This window comes from Xiphophorus maculatus, chromosome 8 (assembly GCF_002775205.1).
Source record: "Xiphophorus maculatus strain JP 163 A chromosome 8, X_maculatus-5.0-male, whole genome shotgun sequence".
NCBI lineage: Eukaryota > Metazoa > Chordata > Actinopteri > Cyprinodontiformes > Poeciliidae > Xiphophorus > Xiphophorus maculatus.
The window spans coordinates 19533762-19553592 of NC_036450.1; the positions used below are offsets into that span (position 1 = coordinate 19533762).

The 19831-nt window shown below is 38.9% G+C and overlaps 1 protein-coding gene across 8 annotated transcripts in view; it reads right to left on the minus strand.

The window, feature by feature from the left end:
• The window catches only part of garnl3 (GTPase activating Rap/RanGAP domain like 3), a 79850-nt gene that overhangs the window by 8259 nt on the left and 51760 nt on the right, over window positions 1-19831 (minus strand). For 6 of the 8 annotated variants that reach the window (XM_023338162.1, XM_023338158.1, XM_023338159.1 and 3 more), the window contains 23 exons: window positions 17964-18082; window positions 17159-17223; window positions 15748-15811; window positions 15553-15579; window positions 15127-15202; window positions 14576-14674; window positions 14372-14475; window positions 13162-13270; window positions 12964-13009; window positions 12742-12848; window positions 12544-12659; window positions 11984-12106; window positions 10112-10186; window positions 8824-8938; window positions 8693-8719; window positions 8492-8596; window positions 7490-7606; window positions 5916-6073; window positions 4694-4852; window positions 4351-4417; window positions 3695-3802; window positions 3292-3410; window positions 1466-1601 (listed from right to left, as the gene is read on the minus strand). In XM_023338162.1, coding sequence (XP_023193930.1) covers window positions 1466-1601; window positions 3292-3410; window positions 3695-3802; window positions 4351-4417; window positions 4694-4852; window positions 5916-6073; window positions 7490-7606; window positions 8492-8596; window positions 8693-8719; window positions 8824-8938; window positions 10112-10186; window positions 11984-12106; window positions 12544-12659; window positions 12742-12848; window positions 12964-13009; window positions 13162-13270; window positions 14372-14475; window positions 14576-14674; window positions 15127-15202; window positions 15553-15579; window positions 15748-15811; window positions 17159-17223; window positions 17964-18082 — 2241 coding nt within the window. The remainder of the gene's footprint in view (window positions 1-1465; window positions 1602-3291; window positions 3411-3694; window positions 3803-4350; window positions 4418-4693; window positions 4853-5915; window positions 6074-7489; window positions 7607-8491; window positions 8597-8692; window positions 8720-8823; window positions 8939-10111; window positions 10187-11983; window positions 12107-12543; window positions 12660-12741; window positions 12849-12963; window positions 13010-13161; window positions 13271-14371; window positions 14476-14575; window positions 14675-15126; window positions 15203-15552; window positions 15580-15747; window positions 15812-17158; window positions 17224-17963; window positions 18083-19831) is intronic. The other 2 variants (XM_023338165.1, XM_023338160.1) reach the window with 1 other exon arrangement.

Here is a 19831-nt window from a genome sequence, read left to right on the forward strand (position 1 = left end):
CTAGAAACAACACGGCAGAAAATCAAAATCCCTCAGAGAGAACTGATTACCTGCAGCGGTCTAAGAGCATAAATCCTGCCCTCGGCTAATTGCAGCAGCAACAGCCAAACCTTTCTTCCTGTTAGCCTTAATGGGACCTGTAAATAACTGCTCCCCTCAGTACGGATGAGGCTTAATGGCGCGGGCAACTCATTTAATAACTGTGTTTGTCTGTCTTTGTCCTCAGTCAAAGTCACCAACATCAACAGATGTAAAATCCAATGAACAAGGAGCGGACCTCCTCCTCAATCCATCAGCGCATCGGCTCAGGGCGGCTGACAGAACTGAGAGGAAAGGGAGACTGGATGAGGAAATATGGACACCATTAGGGGTTAAAATGATCCTAATAATCCCTGAAATCAATGCTGTTGATAGTGGGGGGAGGATGGAGGTATAAAGTCTGATATATCCGTCTGTCCGTCCAGATTATTTTCTAATCTAACCCTGATTTAAGCTTCTCGCCAACCTGTCTGCTATGTTTGGTCTTTGACAAACTACTGAAACCTCCACAGAACAGCTGGGTTTAAACTCAAACTAAATTACACACAACTGAACTCCAATTATTGATTAGATGATCTAAGGACTTTGAAATGCCTTGCTGCTGAAATGTGCTATACAAATAAAATTTGATTGATTGATAAGAAGGCCATTGGTTGGATTTTATTTAGGGATGAAAGGGTCAAAATACATTCTGTATGAACATTACGGTTCATACAGAATGTAAATAAACAAACAAAAAAAACCTTTGAAAACATTTCTTGTCCCTATGCAATTATTCATTTCTACCATAAGTAAGCAAAAAAGCACAAATATTACGAGTTGTTGACAAAATGTGAAAAGAAATTCAAGGGGTATGAATATTTCTGGACAGAGTGCAGTCAAAAATCCCATTGAAATTAATCCTATGACTGTTGTCCTGGTTATTTACTAGTTATTTCGATTATCCTCTGTTCTAATCTACACTTGAAACATCATATCCATACAGTCCCCACAGGATTTAGCTGCATTTTCAGATTTTAAGTGCGAGTAGCAATGACACGACTGGCTCGGTTCGCAACACATTTCGCGCAAAGGTGCTGCCGACGAACAGAAGAAAGAAACTTGAAACCGTAGCAACATATTCGCCCGGCACCTCCGCCTGTAGCGAGCATGGAGCAGTAGATTATGAAAGTTGTCTGTCCTGAACAGTCAGAAGAAAAGGATCTCAGTCAAAGCAAGAGAAAACCTGCACAGGACTAAATTGTGCATAACTAACCCTAACACTGTGGAGTCACAGAGTCGTCCTGCAGAGTTCACTTTATGCAAATGTCAAACTGAAGCCTGTGAGGGCACCCAAAGTCACATAGCTCTGGAGTCGTCTGAACACCTTCCAGACAACAACTCTCCACCCTTCTCGCCCCGGAGCTTTTTATGTGCAGGGCTTTACCATCTCCGAGCGGTGAAGGAAATACGGGCATCTCGTAGCCTGTGGGCGTCTGGGGGGAGCTCTGAGAGCTGGTGTCTCTGGAACTGCAGTTGGAGGCTGAGCTCACCGGCGCCGACGAGACAAAATAGATGTCCGACTGTGGGCGGAATAAAACACAGAAGCACGCAGAGTAAAGTGGAAGCGAGGTACAGCAGAGAGATGACAGAGATGAGACAAAGGGAGGCAAGAAAAAAAAAGGAATCAGAAAAGAGATGGAGATTTGTGTTTGATGCCAGGTGCACTCATTTTTCTTTTTCTTTTTTTTTTTAGATTAGTTCTCTGTAAAATTTATGACGAAGCTCATCTGGGTTTGATTGAAGTAACAGAGCTGAAAGACTGACACCAAGCGACTGCAAACATTCAAATGCTTGATTAAATTAGAATGGACTTAGATTTGCAGCAAGTTCGCAGATTATAAGTGCTTAGTTTTTAAAATGATTGAATGTACAAACAGAAACAAATTATTCTACTGGTGCATCTTCATAAATTAGAATACCCTGAGAAAGGTTGATTCACTTCAGTACTTTGACTCAAAAAGTGAAACTTGATTCATTACACAAAGAGGAGTTATATTTCCAGCACTTTTTTTTCTGCTCGTTTTGACGATCATGGCTTACATGTATCCAAAAAGCAGCATTTATTTTTCGAGAAATTGGAAGCATTACATGTAGATACTTAGATTGGCTTAAAACATATAGCCTGGGTTTGGTTGCTCCTGAATCTGTGAGTCTCCCACACACTTTTGGAAAGGCTTTGATTCATAATCCCCACAAGGCTGTGTTTATATATATCTGCTTGTACATATTTGTCTGCCACACCTTTTTCCTTCCAATTAACTTTCCACTAACGCGTGCATACAACACTCCGTGAACAGCCAGCTTCTTTAATTTCTTAATTTGTTCTTTAATTTCCCCTTGGGGATCTCTATTCTATTCTATTCTATTCTATTCTATTCTATTCTATTCTATTCTATTCTATTCTATTCTATTCTATTCTATTCTATTCTATAACATTTTGTGGCTTACCCTCCTTAATGAGGGAGTGTATGTCTGCTGGAACTACTATTAATCTTGTTATGTGCAGGTGAGACACACCTACGTTTTAAGATCTCCGTATTAAACTTTGCTTTTATTGGCCTAATTTTAGGTCTACACCAACTGTATGTCATCAAAACTTTAGTAAATTAATTTGATGTTTTGATTCATGTTATGGACATAAATTTGCTTTTGATAATATTCAAATGGATTGAGATGGACCTGAATGTTCTAGGAATCTAGGAGGATATTTCTACATCGCTTCACATTGTGCAGTATTTAGCTTTGTGGTTCAAATACAGCCTAGTTATATTATTTTAAGTATGTAATATTTCTGTTGAGATCTTTGATGTGTTTTATTCAGCAGCTTTGCAAAGCTTATGTTTGCACCTATCTAAATAAAAGCCGCTGCACTTCAGCTAACGCGTGTGTCATATGAGCAGCCCATTTTGGTTCACTATTATCTTTCATGTCATCTGTGCTGAGATTTCTACATGTTTATATCTAGCTAGATTCATTTTTATATCTTCTTTTATGATTGAGTGAAGTCGTTGTCGTGCATGCAGTTTCAAAAAACATCTGCTGGAGATTTTTAAATGTCTACGAGCCAAGATATTGGTTTGGATTAGAAAAAAAATAACACGGAGCCAACAGTCTAAAGGTGCAAGACGTTTTTTGACTCTGGGCAACAAGCATGCGCCGGCTCCAAGAAAGCCCTGCCCTGGTCGCGTAATTGCATCTAATCATACTGACCCTCGAGGCAGCCAGCTGCAGCTCCGGGACCACTGCTGTGTAAACAAGGTTTCCATTGACCACCAGTCGGATCTCAATGGAATCCGTTGTGAAGGCGAGGATGTAAGGAAAAGCGCAAACTGCAAACACAAAATAAGCACATAAAAAAAAATCAATCACCATATCAGATCTTTTTTTAAAATTTTTAATTTTGTTTGCTTTTTTTTATATGCTTTTATTAATAGCTTGGCAGAATTTCGTTTACGACACAGAGTCATTCAGGGGTAGTGGATTCAGGAAGCATCAGCCTCTCAACAGCATCTCCAAACAAAAACATGCACGTAATCTAATGTCAGCAGGATGCTTCTGGTCACACATGGTGTTTCCATGGTGACCGCAATGGGCAGGGTAGGGAGCTACCTACCGATAGCGTTGGGCATCTGGTTCCAGCTGAAGTGGAAATCAGAAGTGTTGGACTGGATCATTGGTGTGGAGCCGTTAAAGGGGCAAACTTTCTTATAGTAACAAATATCTGGAGGAAGAAACAAGTGCAAATTTACATAAAATAAAAGGGGTTCACTTCCTTTTTTGCTAGCTTTTTTGTACTCAGAATTACAGAAAGCAAGAGTGATATTAATCAATAAGGTCTAAGCTGCTTTTTTGCAAGGTAGATATGAAAAGCAGTTTGAGTTATTGAAAAAAATTAGCTAAGTAGAGAGAAAAAATTAAAAAAATATATAATGTCATGACATTTGTATTCATCCCCTTTTTGATTTGATACCCCTAAATAGCATCCACTATGACAAAATGTCCTCATAAGCCACCTGATAAGTAAACGGAGTACAACTACAACATCCACTTTGAAACACGGTGGTGGCGGCAGCATGTTGTGGGGATGCTTTTCCGATAAGATAAAATACAAATGAAATACATTTAATTTTGTGGTTTTAATGTGACAAACAGGGTTTAGAGCAAAGGTGAATGTTCCCTTTTCTAAGTGCAGGAGAAAAAAAAAACATGGTCTAGCTTTAACCTGAATCAAAGAGCATCTAAAATGTGAAAAGTCAAAGGGAGACTCACAGTTGTAACACAAGAGGAGGCCCGCCTCGCCGTCTTCATACACATCAATGGCTGCTACAAAGTTTACCTGCAGGCAAAGGCAAGTCACTTTACAGAAATCACTTGAACATCTGGAAAAAGTACAAAAGGCTAAATGTGACAGAAGGTCTTTTGGAGAATAATGTCAGGTCACACTAACTCAAGGGAATGTAAAAGATCTGCAGCGTATTCCCTTCACATGGCGATTTCTGCTGTCATATCTGAGTCTGTTGCTTTTTTAGCTTGTTATAAATGACCACTCATTGGTGATCTTTTTCAAAAACGAGACTTCAGCGACATTGTGCATGCACACCAAGTTCCTCACCCTGTTGGCGTCGACGTGATGAAGTCGATAGGCATCCCCGGTGCTCTCATTGATCAGGTCGAACTGGTGTTTGTAGGCCACGCATATCATGTTGTCGTTCTCCCCGGTCGGACCGTCTACCAGCGCCATCACCACAGGCGGGTCACACAGACAGATTTCCTGTGGGTGGGGTTCGTTAACATCATCGCTTAATCATATTTCCATGGAAAAACCCTCGAAGGTGTAAATGCCTTTTTTTTTTTTTTTGGAACGTGTCATTCAATATACAGACTATAACAAGCAGTACCTGTGACATGAAGCCTTTCTCTTTTTAAAAGTTAGGTACCATGGTTATAAAACACAGTGGGAAGTTTAAATACACTAATCACTGATTTGAATGCTGAACTGATTTGGGATTTTTAAATTATGCTTTTGACCTTTTAAAGGCAAAAAAAAAAAAAAATAAGACAACCTAATGCTTCAATAAATTTTAAATTTAACGCAGCTTTACTTTAATCCACGCAGAGTAAAATATACATACTCAGATATATACTGCACTCACTCTAATATTTACAGCAGGTTACAGAAAAACTTTACACTTTTTTCAGTCATGACATGAATATTTTAGCATAATTGGGTTGCATCTTTAAAAATTCATTCAAATGCAAGTAGTAAAGCTTAATTAAAGTTGGCTCGTTTAACTAAATGTCATTGGATGGTTATGTATGCTTATTTGTGTGTAATTTTGATCGAGTGTAGCAAAAAAGAAAAACCTGCATCTAATTCAAACTTAAGAATGAAATTCTTGTTTTTAAGCTTCGTAGAAGTTGGATGTCGTATAATGATAACACACTGGAAAAAGGCAAAAATGAAGCATTGTAAATTAGTGACATTCACGCTGTAACTTCAGAACGAAAATTTACACAAAAGAAGAAAAATTTAGTTATCAAGTATTAATATTAGGTATATTAGTATTGCAAGTGTCCTTTTCTGATTTATAAAACAATCAGAAAACTGTTTCTGATTGTTTTATAACAAACAAAACAAACATTTATTTGTTTTGGAGAAATTAGATCTAAACATCACCATATTTGAAAAAATAAGTTGACATAAAGAAGTCATGGCATGTCCCACTATATTTTTTGCTCCATTTTGTGCAAAAATAAATATTCATATAAAATAGTATTAATTTATTTATTTATTTTTGTTCTCTTTATGCATCTGTATGTTGGGACTGTCATACCCGTATGTACTGAAACTCCTCCACCGGGGAGTCTGCTCCCGTGGCGACAGCGCTGAAACGTGGATGCTTCCTGGTAATTAGGAGGAGTTTGGTTCTGATGGCTGCTACTATTCTCAGCTCGGAGCCGTGGTGGGTGTTGATAGAGTACAAATGACAACCTGGCCCAAAGAGGAAAGGAGACAAGAAATACATTAGAAATGTCTCAGCGTTTCTGTACACACATGACCAAGGGCAGAGTTGAGGATGAGTAGATCTCAGGTTACCAAATGTCAACTAAAAAAAAAAATAAAAAATTGTGTCACGAATTAACTTCAGCATAAATGCAAAACACCAACTGCAAAATTAGCTGTGGGGCATGAAGGATATTTTGAATTTACAGAGTTTACTATGATAGGCTTTAAAACTTTAAAATCAGATTTTATTTTTATTTTTTTCCTTTAAACAGGCCTGAATAATATCAGGAAACTACGTTATGGCGATATTGTCACTGAAATTTGCAATCAACACCAAGAGTTCAGTCTCTCAGCCACCAAAATCACACTTTGTAATCGCAATACTGCAAACATTGATATTGTCATGATATATGCGATTGGATTTACTGAGAAGCACTAGCCTAAAATAAGATCTTTTTCTGTGTTTTTATGAAAGAAACATCTGGGTTCAAACAACTGGCTCCATAAAACTGCCAGTCCCAAAGCCAGAAGAACAGTCCAGTAAATCACCAAACAAAAGAAATTATCAATCACCTAAAGATTTATACAAGGTAACTTTGTGAGTTGATGTGAAGGACATATGTGAGCACCTTACCACTGATGCTTTCAGTGATATAATTTATTTTCAGAAATTTATAATGACTGGGTATTAGATAATAAAACCTCTGGAAAATACTAGTTTACGTGCAGTTTAATTTTTTTTTAAATTCATGCTTCCATTGAATGTTGAATGTTCAGACTGAGCTTCAGTCTCTGACATGTTTTTTTCACTTTGTTCTGGATTACTTCTAACCAACGATAAACTGAAAAACAAATAAGTTCTTCCTATTAATTAACTGTATCAAAGCCAATAGCTCCAATATTTTTAGTCTAAAGATGCATCAACAAGTAGAGTGCACTTTGTCACGCTTTTCTTTATTTTAAGAATCAGATAAAGGTTAGGAACAAAATGCTTACTGTATGGGAATCACCTTTAATTCCTTAATTTTCTTTTGGATCCTAAACTAAAGAGCTTGAAACATTTTATTTCACTTTCATGCATTATTTTCTTTAGCATAAGTAAAAATCAGAAGCTCAAAGAAAACCAAAAGTTGGCATTGACCAGGAAGGGTGTAATTGATTGATTTCTGAGGATAACTGATTGGTTTACTACAGAGAGCCCAGCTGTGTTTGGCACCAATAACGTTCCTCCTCTTGCAATTTAATGAGTGATATAAACCGGAAGGTTAATTCTGCCATATGGCCATGTCTTGCTCTACAAGACTAGAAGTCGACACGATCCAACGTCGTGTTTGCAGCTGAGAGGAGCTTTTGCTTGAGTGTGGTAGGGATCGGTTTGCGGTCTGTGCAGCTGCTGCTCACCTTTAGTTTTTTCCAGTTTGTTCTCCCTGCAGTCACACTTGCTTCTGACGAGCTGCCGTTCCTCCAGGCCTCTCTTGATGCCGCCGAGTCTGAACACGTACAGCCGAGCGTCCTTTCCTGGAAACGAAATGAGGGACACTTCTGTTTCACAAAGGGTTTTCTTTTTTTATTATTCATTCGACAAGCCGAAATCTTTAACAATAAGGAGTTGCATGTTAGAGGCTGAAAAGGTCTTAAAACTTTCCAACAGAACCGTAACTCTAAACATACAGTCAGATTGACACTAAATCGGTTTAGATAAACGCATGTTCATGTGTTAGGATCGCTCCAATTAAAAGCAAGATCTGAATCCAACTGATGATCAAAAACAAAACATGAAAATTGCTGTTTAGAGACTCCATCCGGTCTGCAAGCTCAAGTCTTGCAGCTGCAATTTCGGCAAAATGGAGTTGTAGAAAGTCTTCACTCAGCTGGGATGAATACAAATCATTTTTTTTACATGATTAATAGCACAATTTTTTTATATATATATCTTTCAATCCTATCAATATTTGCTGATCTGTGTTGCAGATCTCATCATATCCCGGTTAAGAAGGTTGCGGTGGCGGAAACGTGACAAAATGTGAACAAGTTCAAAAGGCTGGCGCTGTATGTATGTTTTCTTTTTAATGTTGAGGGATCTGATCTTTTAGTCCTTTCCTGCAGTCTACCCTCCCTAAGCCCTTCAGCATGACAGAGTTTAAGCTCTCTATGGGTAAGATTCCTTAGATCTCAGCATGAGATCAATGCCACTTTGGACCAGCTTGAGTAGAAAGGTTTGCCATGTTTTCAACCAGAGAGAGAGAGATGACAGAGATTCATTTAGAGAGGATAATAAGACTAAGCATACACTGCAGATAGCTGATTCAATAACAGGATGAAAAAGAGTTGATTAAAGGAAATCTACCTCTGATGTGCAAGGAGGAAGTACTAAACAGTATCAGTCTTTTCTTTCTACCCTACCTTTGTCTGCCCGGGTAATCAGAAGGTCCTGAGGCTCCAGAATGTGCATCTGCTTCACTGCCATGGTTTTGTCAAACACCTGCACAGGGGGAAGCGTCGGCGTCTCTGAAACACAATACAGCGATCCACGTCGTCAAATAAGGAGTGAAAAATACATCGCACCTGAGGAAGGAACAGAGTTATTGACTGGATGTCACTCACCAGCACCGGGCAGCGGCGGATCAGGGCCTAAAGCACAGACAGCATTATTACAGTCATCATCAGAGCAGCAGCTTGATATTGTGCTGGTGATTGTGTAATTATTTCAGAGAGACTGATCGAGATTTACTCACCATCCAGCATCAAGACCCCCGCTGTGTCGGTGGCCACCAGCAGAGACTGACCCCACGAGTCGGCACATATGATCTCGTAGGGGAACGTGCTGCTGAAAGACTGAGATTCCCATGGCTGCAGTGACGGGAAAACAGGTTTTGAAAAATTAAATGCACAATAACCCCCCCCCCCCACATAACTGTCTGACATAAATCAGAAAAAAACCCAAAAAACATTTGCTGTTTTAGTCCAGTTGGGATTGTCAAAATGATTTCTATTTCCCAAACACCAGAGAAAATTTTCATAATATTGCAAATCCGTTTAACAAATTGAAAAACCCAGACATTGATGACATGGCTTTGTAAGCATCATCTGAGTCAATGTATGATTGACATGTTTATGTCAGTCATATTCAAGGTGAGAGTCGACTGGTCGGAAGCTTTTGTGAGGATGATGGTGAGAGAGGGTCAACAGGACCTGGGCTAAAGAGCCATTCAGCAAACCATTACTCCAAAAGCAATAAATTAAGTCATATTACAATTTGCAAATATACTTTTGCGAAAAGATCTTTACTTTTGAAGAAATGTCATGAAGTCTGAAGAAACTAAAAATAAAGTGATGCCATTATTACAATGTTAGGAAAAAGAGCCTGGAAAGCCTGAAGACATAATCCCAAATTTGATGTATGGGAGAGGCAACATCATGTTACGAAGCTACACTTAAAAAAATGAATAAATAAATGGAATTATGTAAAAAGAACATTATGAAGAAACATTAAAGTAACATATCAGCCAAAGAAGTTTATGCTTGGGCACAAATGGTCTTCCATATGGACAATTACCTTATTCATATTGATGAATCAGATGCAAAATGGATTAACAACAACAAAATTAAGGTTTTAGAGTGTACATCACAAAGCCCTGATGCAGTCCAGGGAAAATCTGTGGTGTCAGTGAACAAGGATGCCTACAAACCTCAGTCACTCATGATAGTCCTGTTAGGAGCACTGGATCAAAATTACAGCAAGCTACTGTGAGAAGCTTTCAGATACTCAACGTATTTGACCCAAGTAAGTAGAAAAATATAAATTTTACCATATACTAAAGCAAATGACTGACCTGTAGACATTTCAAGAGAACTAAACTGCATAAAAAGGTAACATTTCCCATGTAGATTGGTGATAATGTTTGCTCAACATGACAAATAGATAACCTCCAGCATCCATTTTTTGGCCGACTATTTTGCAGATGTTTTAAATTACAGAATCACGTGGATGTTTGTTCAGCGTTGTGTGTGTTTCTCTGTCACCTCTTTTCTGCACAGGCCTGTGGTAACAAGGCTTGTTGGTGCATCTCCTCTCACGATGGTCTTCAGCTTCAGAGCCTGGATAAGAGACAGCATCTAATAAACCCGACATGCGCACTAAAAACTACAGCAAATATTTATCTGGTCTTCTGTCTCCTGATTTTTTTTCCCTACATTTTTGGTGGCTTAAAAATTCTGGTGAAGCCGTAGTAAATTGTACACAGCTAAGAAAAGTACTTGTAGTAGGAGTTTCCTCGTATTTGGTCATGTTGCAGCCACCGATTAATGTATTTTATTAGAATTGTATACCAGATACCAAGAAAAAGGTCAGGAATAAAAGGGATTTAAGCCTTTCAGTTATTTTTTTTTTACCAGAACCAATCTAGAAAGTGTGGTGTGAATCTGCATTTAGCCCTCCATAGGCTGATACTCCTAAACAAAATCCTGTAGAAACGAGCACAGAACACGATTTGGCCGTCTGTTCCTCAGATCACATTAACCATTGCAAATTTAAGCAGAAGAAGAAGGCAATAGCATTCACATATCTCCGTAAACAGGCAATTTGGAGATAATGGAAAACATACCAACCAACTGCACAAAAGGCGTAGCAGCACACTATGGGGTCCAATCATTCATTAAACACAACGAAAAATTATGTTTATTCATCCCATGAGACATTTCTCCCTTTTTCCTTTCATTTTTACGCTTTAAGTCACAACCTGGAGATATCCAGGTTTTCTGTTTTTCAGCAGCAAATTAAAAAAAAATAAAAAAATAAATAAATAAAGGGCAGAAGACACTCAAGTGGTCGGCGAACGAAGAAAACACAGGAACAAAACAACTGAGGCAATCTCTCTGAGGTAGCACCACTTTACAGGTTCATCTAAAAGCAGTTGTTAGCTTGTCAGTGTCACGGTGAGCGACGGGCAGAATGATGGCCAAAACACTTTACACAAACAGACAGGTCTGTAGGATTAATGGCTGGGATCGTAGTTTGGGATTTCTTCTTCTTCTTCTGACTGTAAGGCTGTCTAAACGCACATTAAGTAAAGGGATGCCTTGACCATATTCGTCTCACTAAGACAAAACACAGAGGCTGATTGAAAGTGATTATTCAACCCTGATCTTTTCTCTGGACTGTGGTTCGTTCATCTGGCTCAAAAACAACTGTGTGGATTCATTTTATTATAACAGCTGGTTTAAAATCAAAAACACATAAAAAAAAGTGTTCCATATTAAATAAGGCAACTATTTTGAAGCTTTGTGCTTTTTGGGTTGTGCATTTGGTTTGTCTCTCTCTGCTCCCTCACACCTTGTTTTATTTACCAATCACACCACCTGTCTCCTGTTTTTTCAGATGTATACTCCTAGGACTTTGTTTAACTTTGTCACAAAACGACCACAAAGTTCAGAGAATATTAAGGAAAATATAAAAACAACCAAAATACATTTTGACATTTTCATTGTTTAGCTTTCTGGAGGGGTTTTTCCATTTTAAAGAAAACAGGTCAGAAAAAAATGCAGCAGATTGAACAAATGTACAATATTGTTAGACATGAAAGGAAACAAAAAAAAACACCCTACCCTCTTTCTTTTCCAATATTTGAATTTCACATGATTTTATTTCCTATCAGCTGTGCTGTTTTGTTACAATCACTTCCACTTTCTTATAACACCATGGACAGTTCCCTGTATTGTTGAAATGGAAATGAGTTCTGTGATTTGGAGAGATGACCCGATGCTGGCATCATAATGTTTACCTTTTTAGAGCGTAACCATAATGTGTGTGTTGTGCAGCAGGTGTGCACACTTCAGTGTTTTTTGCTGCCTTCTCCAAAAGTCTTGCACATCGTGTTGCTATGTTTGTAATCTCACCTGCCCTATTCGGACAAACTCAGCCTGCCGGGCCTCCTCCTTCTTACGCGCCGACTTCGGAGACTCAGGCAGCACGTCGCTGAAAGACCTCCGGTTTAACATGTTCTGGGGAGAAAAGGGAACCTAAACGTGGAACACATAAGGTGTGGCACACACAGGGAAAGAGAAAGGAAAAAGGCGTCTTAGAGACAAACCCTCAGGCGGGAGGAGGGTGTTGAGCAGCAGCAGTGAAAACGCAGTTTGAACCGAGTCGTGTTAGGGCCAACGGTGAAGGGAAAGGAGTGGAAAAAACCCAAGAGAAATAAGAACAAAAGTGATATGAGGAGAGAGAGCCCTGCTGAGAAAGTCAGCATTGCAGTGGTACCCAGTCGGTGTGGTGCAGTGTGCGGAGGGAGACTGCAGTGAGATGTAGCAGAACGCAGCTGAGCAGCGGCTACAGTCGCTGCTGGTGACAGCAGGATTGGGGCAAACAAAAAAAAAAAAAAGAAACTTGTGGAGAACCAAAACCGACACCTATCCAGCTCTCTGTACAGGAGTTATGGTCAGAAATGCTTCGTTACCTTGTGCAGGTCAGGCATGAGGTCTTGGTAGAGCGAGCGGATCAGCATGTCAAGGGTCCGCTGACGTTTCTGGGCAAATGTCGGCGTCTCCAGTGTGGCTTTCTCTCCATTGATTACTGAGCGAGAAGAGGGGAGGTCAGAGTATTAGAAACACGTCAGCATAAGCTCCAATGTGTCTGCGCTTTGTTGTTTTCATACATTTGACTAATAAAAAGTCCCTGAATTCGTGGTGGTCAGTAAATACAGGCGGAGATGGAAGAGGGGGTCCAAACAGTGGAACGCTCTCCTCCGAGAAAATCTTCAACCTGTGGCAAAGAGAAGGCTTTGTGAAATATCTCTAAGACCCATTAAAAAAGCAAATGAAACAAATGGAGCTCTGTATAAAATAACCATTACACTGTAAGAACTGAAGCAACTCACCTGTAACTGTCATTCTGGCTATTATACCTGACTAAAGCAAAAATATCTGCAAATAAAATGTATCGGAAAGCTACATGATGACGGAAGCACATTGCTTTAGCAGATAATTTCAGTGTTCTGCTTTTCACTCCGGCGGTCGGCTGCTCCTGTAGCCGACCGCTTGATTTGTCTGACATCCGTTGTCCATGTGAAGGATACGGGTGAAGTGTGATCGGATCATAGATGGTTTGAAGGACGACGACGCATCGTCCCCTTCCTGAAATACGATGGTAACGATGTCGTTTCCAATGTGCCTCTTCCGTTCCACCTTTCAGACACACAAAGGCAAGAGACAGCAGCCTAAACAAAGAACCCTGATGAACCTGGGAAATGTTTTCCCCCTACTGCATTTATGGGCAAAAGTATTAGTACTGACAAAACTTTTTGACATTTTGTCATGATACATCCCTGAACTTCAGTGTATTTTAGTGGATTTGTTGAGATTGGTCAATGTAGCCCATTATTTCTAAAGAACAACTGATTTCAGCTTTTTAAAAATACATATTTCTGACACATGTGGCATACATTCAACCATCTTACCACTTAATAAAATCCAGTGCTACTAGTAACTTCAGAAGTGAAACGCAAAATGATGTTTGGAGGAAACCGAACACTACACCCTGAAAACACCAACACATTGTTAACCACCTTAAACATACAGTTGGAACAACAATGGAAGTTTTCAGATCACAAACTAGCAAATCAATAGACTGGATGATGAAGAAGATGAAGAAGAAGTAGTAAACAAAAATGCAAGCAATCACAAAAGAAGAAAAAAAGCAGACACAACAGGCCGAAGTGAAAAACAAGCAGAGAGCAAAAGCTGCTCAAACTGATTAAAAGTGACAGAAAGCAACACATTTAGGAAATTTAATGTTATGTTAAATTACACACTGAATGCTAAGTTCATAACACATTTTTTTCTGAACCAATGCAATTGCAGCAACTTACAAAAGACCTTTTCCCCTTGAGCATGAATCTTTTAGATGATTAGATCTGCATTTTTTGTTTTGTTTGACAGAACTAACTTAAAAAAAAATCTATATTTTTTTCCAAGTGTACAACATACAGTATGTCTAACTTGTAAACCTTGGGTCTCCTTTTTTTAAAAAAATCAGGCAGTATTCCTTCCACCTCCAAACCTCTAGTGTTGCATCATAACCCTTTATAAACACCACGACTAACTCACAATAATAAAATAATGTCTTAAGAAAAGAAACACCAGTCGACAGGCTGAGGTGAAATATCCTGGTGGGATGTGTTTGATCCGCAGCTCGTCTCTGGGATCACGCAACACTTCAGCAAACCCCAGGATGAGCACAGACTGTTTCCTATAATAACATATTTGAAGGCTCTCCTATACACAAACCTGCTGCTTGTTCTCCTTAGAGTAGGGCAACATGGTGGAGACGTGGAACATGAGCTCATGGCCTTGATACACCGTGTAGATGGACTGAAGTCCTGTAGTGTCATCTGGAGAGACAAAACAGAAATCAAACCACATCGAAATGCAATAAACAAAACCGTGCTTTAACATCTCTTTTCTCGTAAGATGCTGTAAGTCTTTTCTTACTCTTGGTGTCGAGCCCTCCTCGATAGCCTGCCCACCCCTGCAGTGTGACAGTATCGCCCAGCAAATTGAGGAACTTGTCGAAGTTCTCGCTCCCCGTCTCTAAAACGAACATAAAAGCCCGTCAACATGTACGTTGTGCCACATTTGCAAAGGTTTTCGTTCATTCTGATGTTCTCCACAAAACAGTGCATGGATTGAGCCACCAGTAATCTGAAACTCCTAAATAAAACTCAATTTCTTTGAGAAATAAACGAATCATTAAAGGCATTATTCCACCCATGTGCGATGTAAATTCAGCTGTGTGACAAAAAAAGCACAAATTTTAAAATGGCTTGAATATTTTTGGCAAGGCACAGAAGCATTATTGTTTTTATAGCAAAGCTAATCTAATAGGTCATAGGCTATAGCTACACTAAACAGAGCTACAACTAAAAAGGCTAAAAATAAAGAAAACATCACAATAAATACATAAAACCCAATGTCAAATTATCACACTGAATTAAATTAACAAATTACAAACATAAATTGTGCCAATAAAGTAAGCGTTTTACCATTGCTAAACATCTCGTCATCTGTGAGCTGTCCGTCTCTGGCAAACAGCACACCAAATTTAAAATTGACTGAACCCTATAAAAAAAATTAAAAATATGGACATTATGGTTCAGAACAAAAACAACTAATATGGATATGTTTGGTAAAGTATGCAAACATATCCATGTTTGCATACTTTAGCAAACATGGACCCAACAAATGTGTATCATCTCCTTCATTAAAGCATAAAAAGCACTGAATGCAATTATATTAGAGTCAGAAAAATGAATTAAATCGAAAAGTACACTGAATATAGCTTTTTTGTAAAACAAAAACAAAAAACCCCATCAATATAAGACTGGAAAACATATGTAACAAAACGCTTTGCAGAAAAAAAAAGATAAATAACAGTACGAACGAGCAAACAGTGCTACATCCTTCCATACCTCCTGTTCCTCCAACACCAGCAGGTCCTGAGGAAAGAGGAAATAAAAAGTGTCATTCATACTAACCAGCACAGCGATGATAGATGACACAGCCTGAGGACATTATAGAGTTTAGGTGTTGCTGATCAGGTGTGGCGTGAAATGAACCGCCGCTTGAGCGGGGGGAGCCAGCTGCCGCTCCGGTGTCACTCTCACCTTCTGAATCTCTGGGTTGAGGATCTCCCTGGGGCCTTTCTCAAACCTGTCCATGTTCATTGCACTGTAATCGAGGAAAGATGAGGAGGAAATGAAATATTGGAAGAAGAGCAGGAGAGGGGTTGGGGAAAAAAGAGAGAACAAAAAGCAGGGATTTAGGAATGACTGAAGGCCAATGGCTCAGAAAGTCATACTGAAAAATGAGAACTGAAATGGGGGATTTCTCATCTTAATTTGAACAATTTGAACTTGTTTCAATTTCACTGCTGATCCTCCCCAGCCTGAGGAATTCATCATTTCCAATCTCCTCTGTCATGCAGCTTCTTATATCCTGTTTCTAGTCTGGCATTTGCTACCTGAAACACAAGGTCTTTTGTGCAAATAGCCAAAACATCTATTAAGTAAAGGAAATATATGGGCCATTCTTGTGAAATGTTGTTTTTGAAACTGAACCGCAATCATGTTTAAGGGCACATCTCGTCCATTTTATGTAATTTAATAGTTATCATAGAGTAAAAAGTTTAGATTCTGAATCCTTTAGTTTCACATATTTATTTCAGTGACAGACAAAATAAGAAGAATATAATCAAAAATGTCATTTATTTAGGTAACTTAATTTATAAAGGTAGACATATAAATAAAATGAAGCTGATTCATAACAGACAATGTGATATATTTTTAATATTTGTTTCTGTTAATTTCTTTACACAATCCTGTGGAAGGCAGAAAGACAGTAGGACGTTACATCACAAATTATTATTGGTAATAATGTTGGCTTTTGAGAGTGAGAACTGCTGGAAAGTTGAGTGGAAGGGAAAAGTGTTGTGGAAAAGAGAGGAAACGCATTAGCAATAACTTTATTCTTAAGAGGCTTATGAAGCAAAGCTCATTCAAGAGCTTAGTTCATTGTTCTTTATAATTTTGTTTAATGATTTAAAGTAAACTTTGACGTTTAATTTATGCTGCCATCATGAAACTTTTTTTTATATAACTAAACACTGGTTACCAGAGGGATTCCACTGGCTCATGTGCAGATCATAACCACAATGAAATGGGGATCAATATGAATTAATCAGAAAATATTACTTATACAAATGATTTAAGATCAACACATTAGTTTTCCTTATTAATCTCCATAATGCATTGCTAATTTCTAACAACTAAGAGAACGGATTTGATTCACAGCGTATGGATTCACAGCCTACAAAAAGGTTGAAAAGCTGAATTTATCACCCTAATCTGCAAATGCTGCAGGCATACAACCTCTGTATTATGGACCTGTTGCATAAAGTCCAACATAAATAATAAGAAAAACTCTTACAATGCAAGGCTGAGGTCTGATGTCTCAGAAGCGACATGTGACACCAGATCTTGATAAAAAAGTAGAATAAAAGTTGTGCTTGTCTCTCACCTTAAGATGGACTTGACTGATAGTGTTTTAGTCGGACTGTACGGGAGGCTGATCTTCAAAGTTCCCTGAGTGAACAAGAGTGACAAACATCCGGGGTTAAAAACCACATTAGCCACCTCAGTGTCCTTCACCTTCTGGTTTGAAAAATGTCCATGTTTTAAACATGCTTTCCTGCTGCTCCTCATGGATTTTCCGTGCAAATAAGATGCTCTCCACAACTCTACCCAACAAGCTCCCAAAACCACTCAGGCTTTCTTCAATTAAAGACAGAATAATTGCATAGTTGCTCTGTTGCAGAACGACGGCGACACAAACATCCTGTATGAGTTAAAGTCTCGTCAGAAAAGGGACAAATCAATGTGCCCATGCAGCGGAGGTGCGGCGCCCTAATCAGGTTCCAGACGAGGCCGCAGAGCAAAATTAGATCCCTGCTGTCCTGGTCATGTAACTGAATCACTAAACAGCAAACACACATCGAGGAACTTGCATCCCACACACACTAGGACTGAAAGATGGAATACCAAGGTCCCAAAACATAGCAGTCTGAGCATCTTTATATTCCTTCAACAATACATGCAAGAAGAAAATATTTATACATTTTGTTTGCTGGAGTGTTATCACTTAAAAAAAATAAAAAAAATATTTGATTTGTGGAGGATATTGTGAGGCAGTAATGTTTGTAAAGTATCTTTTTTCAAAAGAGTCTTCATATTGACATTCATCTTACTCACCAGATTGAAAAATTCTAGAAAAGGTATTTAGAGTTGAACTCTGTCCATTTTGGTAAATAATCGGGTCAGCTCACCGTTTTTCTCCAGAGAATGGCTCGGTACTGAGGGACCCGCTGGTTGTTCTGGTCCGAGAGGACGACCGACAGGTAGAAAGGGTTTTTCTCGGCATCTGTACCCACGTAGTTCTGGTGGACTGAAGGAAGAAAAAGGCGACGCATGGATGCAAGTTGCACACTGTCTCGGAAAAGCACTGGTTGCTTTTAGAAGTTGTCACATTTCCTATATATTGCAGCTGCAAACTTTAAGGGATTTTTTTTGGCTGGGGGGGAGTCCAAAATTTGAAAAGCGTGGCATGAATTTGTATCTGCGTGCTTCACAGTATTAGTTGTCAGTTTTCTAACAAACCAAATCACAGAACAGCTGTATTCACACTCACACTATAAGATACAGACAGGTAGACTATCTTTAGTTGTGTGATTTCTCAAAGTAAATGATTCCACTACATTTTATTTCTGGGTATCAGGATGAAGTGACCTGAATACAAATGCATGCCTGTGTAAAAAAAAAAAAACACTTTGAAAACCATGTGTCCTCTTCCTTCCACTTCACATTGATGGATTACTTTTGTGTTGATCTATCATATAAAATACTAAAAGGAAAAATGCTCAAATTGTATTAATACTTTTGTGAGACATCGTGCACGCAAAAACAAAAGCTATTACATTGTCACCCATAGAGGCATACACCCAGTTCTTCCTTTCTCATCTCTGCTGTTTTGTGCTCTTTGTCTATTATGGTATTTTTACCTTGTCATATGTAATTTTTCATTAAGTCTTAACCCGGGTTGTTAAACCTTTGACTCAGACTATTCATGCCTCCTTCTCTGAAGTTGATAATGTCACATCTTTAGAAACAACGCCACACAAATCTCTGAATCTAGTTAGACTCCAATTGTTTTTAGCCATTCGTTCATTGGCATATTTTATGCCTTAGATAAGCAACAACTGTGCATTGTTTTCCTTTGGTTTGGTTTGGAAAAGTTTTTATTTTATGCTTTTTAATCCCAGAAAACAGAAGATTTCTTTTGTTTTTTTTTAATCAGATCATCAATAAAATGTGAATTCATGCCACTGTATAAATGCAGGTGCTCCATCACACAGGAAGTGGCCTCCAGTTCATCATGTGTTGTCGGGCGCAGTGAGCTAGCTCAGGCTGTGAGACACAGATGGCTCAGCTGTGGTCCAAACAGGTCGAGCCAACTTTCTTCATTTTGAAACTCCCTATTCCGCAGCCTCATTAGATCCTGAGTGGAGGACAAAATGGACTTTCTTTCTTCGTAGTTTTTTTTATATAACTAACTTTCCCTCAGAAGCGTCTGTATCCACCCCAGGTTGTATAATTTATCTCAACCTTTCAGACGGCTGTGCTCTTTCTGGCTTAAATCGTGGTTAAGGAACGCAGACTTTTATCTTCTGTTGTGCCACTTGCGTCGCCACCTACACCGTGAGTCGGGGAACGGGCAGGTTCTTCATGTTAATGAGGATGTTGAAATGATGAGAGTCAGAGAGGTGAAGGAATAGGTGACTAATTTAAATGTTTTTCTTTCTTTCTACTTTCTCTGTTATTGTAGGCTTGATGCGTGGAAGGTGACATTACTTTGTCTGACTACTGAGACTGTGCTGCATTTTCTCCAAGAGTTTTCTCCATAGGCGGTGTGTGAGATTAGAGTTTAGTTGAGCTGGAATATAGTTTGATTTTAGTCACAAATGAAGAGTGATGCAGCGCAGAGACAAGACTGAATTTATACGATATGAAGCATTTTGTGCACCAGAGAAGACGTTCAAGGCATGATTTGTTTCTGCAGGTCCTGAAAGCCGTCTCACTGGCTTTGTCTCGGTCTCACCCCATGTGTTTCTCAGTCTTATTTTAAACTGCCTCTTTG